Below are 6,000 nucleotides of genomic sequence, written 5' to 3'. Positions count from 1 at the left end.
GGCCAACTTCTAGGACTAGATCCCTCCCTCCTATGAGAGACTGTCCCCAGAAGATCAAGGACTGGAGAACTCCCCAAACTCCTCCCTCCAGCTCTCCCAGGAGCTCACAGTCCCTGAGAGTCAATAGCTTCCAGGTATTAGCCATGAGGAAAAAAAAATAAAATAAAAAGTGTCCCCTTTTGCACCAGTTGACCCAAAATGAGCAAGCATGGTCTACCCCAGTGGGTTTGCTGTCAGACATTATCATGCAGAAGAAACTGTCAATATTCCATGGCTGTATATACAATGAGCCTGTGGTGAGTAACACTCAGCTTTATTTTATTATTGCATTTTACAAAGTTACCAAGACAACTGAAGCCAAGTAACAGAACCTTGACTTCATGCACCATGACAATTTAACAGAATTTTCAAAGGCTTTTAAGAGGCAGGAGCTGTAGCTTCTTCAAGGCAGAGCCAGGCACAGAGGGCTATGGGTTTGAGCCCGCTGGAGTCTCAGTAGAAAGTCTTGCCAGGGCTGACAGGCTAGAAGCAGTGTACCCTGGCATCCATCACTTTCAGCATATGGAGACCATGCCTTTTCTCAACAAGCATTTGTGAAGACACTACTTCCCAGGTGCCAAGTCCATGACACGAGCTGTGCTGCACGGGCCAGGGACAGGGTCACAAAGAGAAAGTCTGGACCACGGTCACTTAGTGAGAAGGCAGCAGACTAAGAAAAACCCAAAGCCAGAGTCTTTATCTTTCTGGAAGAGCTATGGCCTCCTCTGGGTTCCCCATTCTGACGCAAGACAGTGAACCTATCTCTGCGAACTGAGTGGGGCCTGGGGGAGGTATGGATGAGGTATGGGGGAGGTATGGGGAGGTGTGGGGGGAGGTATGGAGGAGGTATGGGGGAAGTATAGGGGAAGTATGGAGGAGATATGGGGGAGGTATGGGGGGAGGTGTGGGAGAAGTATAAGGGAGGTATGGGGGAGTTTAGGGGAGGTATGAGGTGGTATGGGGGAGGTATGGAAGAGGTATGGAGGGAGGTATGGGGGAGGTGTGGGGGAAGTATGGAGGCTCAGGACCTCAGGCCTGGTCATAGTCTTTGTTAGTGCCTTCCTTCTTGCTTAAGGGAATGTTTCCCATGAGCCTGTTGGTGAGCAGGTTATGCTGTACCAGGGCAGAAGTCCATTTTTCTTTGCTCTCTAAATCCAACTTAGAAGCAAACAAGCCAGAAACCATTAGTGATTTTATCATTTTATAGTGAAGTTCTGCGGTGCTCAGTGTATGTGTGTGTGCATGTGTGTGTAAGAAGCATGGTTTTTCTACTTGTAGAAAATGCAAGACTGTGATTATAAGAGGTGAAGGCAATTGTCTATTCTGCAGAATTCCTTAGTCTCTGAGAACAGAAGAAAAATTGGATTATTTTGTGAGGAGGGAATTTGTATGCTGTGTAGGAAATATTCTCTCACATTCATCAAACCAAATAGACTGGGCAAAATTATCAGCAGAGATGAGATGGATTTCATACTAATTCTAACTGGTGAATTTCCCTCACTGAGCATGGGCAGCCACATAGGCCCTGAGCTTCAAGAGGTGCTGAAAGTTGCCAGTCCAGATCTCAGCTAGAGAGACAAGAAATACAGGGCATTAATCAGAGAGGAAAGGAAAAAAATTGAGCCATTTTGGAATAGCACTCTGCCAGTCACAAGGCAAATGTGCTAGGAGCGGCAGGGACCATCGTTCAGCCTGTGAATATCTTTAAATAAGAGGACGAAAGGATGCCAGGAAGGAGGGGAGCAGCCTGCCTTGGCTTCATTCATCGTGATGGACAACATTATTCATGGAAGCTTTTACCTCGATACCATTACACTTGCAGGAAGCTGGAAGCCTGTCTGAAGGTAGCACTACATTTTGGGAGCACTTTGGTTCGCAAAACACTTTGGCATTTATTATGCTTTCCATCATCTTACCTAATGCTCCCAAGATTAAGTGTGTAAGAGAGGGCATATTATCTCCGTTGGAATGGCTGAGAAGCTGGAGCCCTTACAGTAGAGTATGTGGCCCGCAGAATCTACCTGCGGTGCTCAAGGGGAGAAGAGCATGCCAGACAGTCCCACGTACCCAGAACCCCCAGATATGCTCTCAGCAAACATGATGCTTTCATGTCTGCAGAACTGGGCTTTGGTGAAGCATCTGCAAAGAATTCTTATCCTTTCCTGGGTCACTGATCAAATGAGATGGATTCAAAAGTACCTTGTAAATTGTGAAGCAACGACCATGTTGTTACACTCACACAGAAAAAGGAGTTTCTAGACTCATCTAGGAAGATGTGGAAGACTTTTCCAAATGCTTGTCAAGTCCCACTCCCTAAGTCTCTACACTCAAGGCAGATTGCTTTACTGTATGATGTGAGCCTCCACACCCATGCAGGCTGCTGTAGGCGGGGAGGCAGGATGGATGCCCCAGTGAGGAGCAGAGTGAGGACCATCAGCCCTCTTGTCCTCACTGTCCAGAGACGAAAGAGAAGGGATACCTCTAGGGAGCAGGGACAAGACCTGGGAAGGTCACACGAAGCCTGGAGATGGAGAAACTCAAGAGTCAAAAAAGCCATTATGTGCTCAGGGGTCACAGGACAGTTACCATTCTTTGGGAAGATAGCAGCTAACTGGGGTCTGGAGACATCCAGACCATCAGCTCAGCAAGAGTTGGAAAAAGCATCCTTAGGGCATGGGTAGCATGCCTCACCCAGAACTGCTTGGCTCCTAGTATTTCAACAAGACCTGCCAAGCCCCTGCTCTGTGCCTCGGCAGTCAACTTGGATCCAACAGCATATGCCTAACACTGAGAAGCCGTCATAGCTGGGCTCTCACAGGTAAACATGACAAGAACAGGAAGTGAATGGAAGCCAGTTTCTTCTCCAGTAAGAGCTGAGCTGGATCTTAGAGAGACCTATGCTTTCCTGTGGCCAGAAGGAATAGGCGGAGGGAGCAGCGAGGGTGAGGATGGGGTGGAGAACTCAGAGCAGGAGCCTGATAGGACCCTCCCACTAGGTGGGCAGTGCACATTCTCGTCCTATCTGATCACAGATCTAAACACTAAGGGCCCTAGAAGCAGACTAAGAGTCAGAGCCAGGTCCAGGAGAGCCTGGACCATGAGAGCCAGGGTCCTTATGGATTGTGTGGTGGGAAGGCCTTGACTGTGCGAGGCTCGTGAAGAGGGCCACTTTCAGCAGGGCTTCCTGGGCTCTGTGGTCCAGCTCCCTCTAGGCAGCTAGGGATACACAGAGGGTTGGAAAGGTGAGAGGCAAGGATCCTGATCTCCCCAGGGGAGAGGTGCTAAGGTCTGAGCAAGGGCAGGGCAGGGGCACAGAGTTCAGGAGGAGAAACAGGGGAACAGGAAGCTTGGGAGAATGGGGGTATGGGTCTCCAGGAGGCTGTACTCTGCCTAGGGCACAGACCTGCTAGGAACAGTTCTTGCACAACTGCCCTGAAGCCACCCACAGGAGGCTAGTGGGTCACACACAGCTTCTGCCTGAAACAGCAGAGGCTGAGCTTGGTCCTCAGCTGGGATGGATCCTGAGGGACCTTCTAAGGAAGGGACTTGGTCTGCAGCCAGTGACAGGGCATGCTTGGGCTCCTGGCTTTATCTCCTCCCAGCCTGGAAGAAGGAACCAGCAGCTCTGTTTTCAATTCAGCCGTGCCCTGCAAAATGAGGGGCCAGTTGACCAGAGCAAGCAAATACAGTGGGGCTGGAGAATGGGAGAACTCTCGTAGCGCTCACTGTTATAACAGCAGCGTCAAAATTCTGTTTTGGGAGAAAAAGGTCCTAACATGCACTGACAGGCCTCTCATGAAGTGGCAGCCTGGTTTCCCTCACCGTCTCTACAGAATTGTGTCCTCCAGGGCGAGGGACTTTCCAAGGCCCCATCTTTAGGCAAGAGGCCTGCTTCCAGGGCAGAGGGGTTCTTGTCATTGAGATAGTGACCTTCGACGAGCTGAGAGACATGGGTTGGGAAGGTCATCTCTCACCAAGGGCACTGACTTTTCCATCATTCCCTTAGCTGAAATGTGACCTACTGAACCAACCCCTCACCCCATGTTGACAAGTACTTTCTTTTTGTTTTCATACTTTCTAAACCCCTGCTTTGAGAAATAGCATCAATAGTGTCAGAAGAGCTCTGTTGAACAGAACCAGTGTAGCTCCTGATTGGTCACAAGTGCATCCAGACCCCTCTACTTGGGCTTTTCACTGTGTTCTGCCCAAGGGGTCTAGAAGAGCAGGCACGGGCCTTCCAACTCTGCTTCTCACAGTGGACCACTTGGGAGCACTGGTTGCTCCGGTCCAGGCTGCCCCACACGGATTCATACACTCCTACTTTTCCTGGCTCTCTCATCCTATCTTATGTCATCTTCTCTGAAGCCCCTCTCAGGGCATCACTTTGGGGCCACTGGGTTAGCTGGACAGGGAGGCCAAAGATAAGATTTCTGCTTTGGGGTCAAGAGCAAATAAAATGAAATGAAGCAAAACACAATGATCTCTGAGGCTCCCAGGCTCTAGGAGCCCAACTTAGTTACTCTTAATTATTATTTCTTAATTAGTAATAAACTAAACATTGCAGCAATATGCAAGCTAATAAAATAAGTGAGGTCAATCTGTTAACTACACCAGGTAGCATATGATTAGGAAGTCCACTTTCTTGATATTTCCGCTCTTTTCAGAGAACGGCTGGAAGGAAATATAAACATGATGATTGTAGGCTTTGATCAGCAGGCTTTTCTAGACCCTAGCAGACCCAGGTCTTGGCTTCCTCTCCACATCCACGGTGCTTGGCTTTGGAATTCTCTGTTCCTTCCTTCCTCCACTCCTGGTGGCCCCAAACATAGTAGATTTGCCCCAGTTGATGCTTCCCATGATCCCAGAATAGCAGGTGGCACCTGTCACATTTCAGATGTCACATGTCCACCAATGACTCGAAAACAGGGTGAGTCACCAGGAAGCACTGGGAGAAGATGGGCAAGAATTGGCCTTGTGAAGTAAGAGCTCTGCAGAACAGAGAGGATTGATGAGGTTCTCAGCTGGAATCCTCAGCGGCTCCCAAAGGCAGTCTCTTTGGAGAGCACAAGGTGGCTTTCAAGACAGAGCCTGTTTGGGTTGAGTGAGGTTGTCAGCATCAATCTCTTGGGGTGGGGGGCTGGCCACCGATGGCTGCTCTGTGGAGTTGGTCTCCTGGGAAGGGCTGTCCTGGGCATCAGGGCCTGCACCCGTGTTGTTCTGTGTGCAGACCAGGCGCTTTTCGTCCAGCAGAGACAGTTGGTATTCACATAGGTCAATCAATGAGGCCACCTGTTCATGGAGAGGCAGCATCTTGAACTTCCTCTGGGCCAGGAAGAAGAAAGCTTCTACAAATGCCTGCAGACACATCCCTGTGGACAAAGAGAGGAAGTCAGAGAGCTCATGATGTCCCAGAAAGGCTCAGCCTCAGCCTTAGCCCAAGGCCGCTAGCAAGAGCCAGTCTTCCCCCTACCCAACCAGCTGTGTTTCCATTGTAGAAACTGAGCCCAGGCACTACGAAAGTAAACAACTCTATAAAATAGGAGTTCATTATCCCTCTTTCATAGATGTGGAAACTGAATCTCAGAGAAGTAGGGAGTCCTGGGTAGAAAGGGGTGGTGTTTGGAATTAAACCTTGCCCAAATCTCTGGGCACCATAGCGAAATACCCTCATTCAAACAAGCTCCTAGGGCTAGGGAGATGGCTCAGCAGTTAAGAGCTGAGGAGTGCTTGCTGCACAAGCATGGAACTGCTTTGATTTGCCAGACCCCAAACGGCTAGGCACACACATCTGTAACCTTAGTCCTGCAGCGGGGTGTGACAGATACCAGAGAATGGCTGGAGCTTGCTCACTGAAAGAAACAATAATGACAGTGAAAACAGCTGCTCAGGGTTGAGTGAGAGATGCCATCTTAAGGAAATAGGAGAATGAGGGAAACCAGCTCCTAGTCTGTGGAGATGGCT

The 6,000-nt window shown here is 49.4% G+C and overlaps 1 protein-coding gene across 3 annotated transcripts in view; it reads right to left on the bottom strand.

Moving 5' to 3' along the window:
• Window positions 1–296: 296 nt before the first annotated feature.
• The window catches only part of Ttll11 (tubulin tyrosine ligase like 11), a 313,170-nt gene continuing 307,466 nt past the window's right edge, over window positions 297–6,000 (bottom strand). For 2 of the 3 annotated variants that reach the window (XM_045153755.1, XM_045153754.1), the window contains one exon: window positions 297–5,408. In XM_045153755.1, coding sequence (XP_045009690.1) covers window positions 5,116–5,408 — 293 coding nt within the window. In that variant the 3' untranslated portion in view covers window positions 297–5,115. The remainder of the gene's footprint in view (window positions 5,409–6,000) is intronic. The other variant, XM_045153756.1, reaches the window with a different exon arrangement.

This window comes from Jaculus jaculus, chromosome 1 (assembly GCF_020740685.1).
Source record: "Jaculus jaculus isolate mJacJac1 chromosome 1, mJacJac1.mat.Y.cur, whole genome shotgun sequence".
Lineage (NCBI taxonomy): Eukaryota > Metazoa > Chordata > Mammalia > Rodentia > Dipodidae > Jaculus > Jaculus jaculus.
Note: the sequence above shows the minus strand (reverse complement) of the source record. Positions and strands in the feature narration are given on the sequence as shown.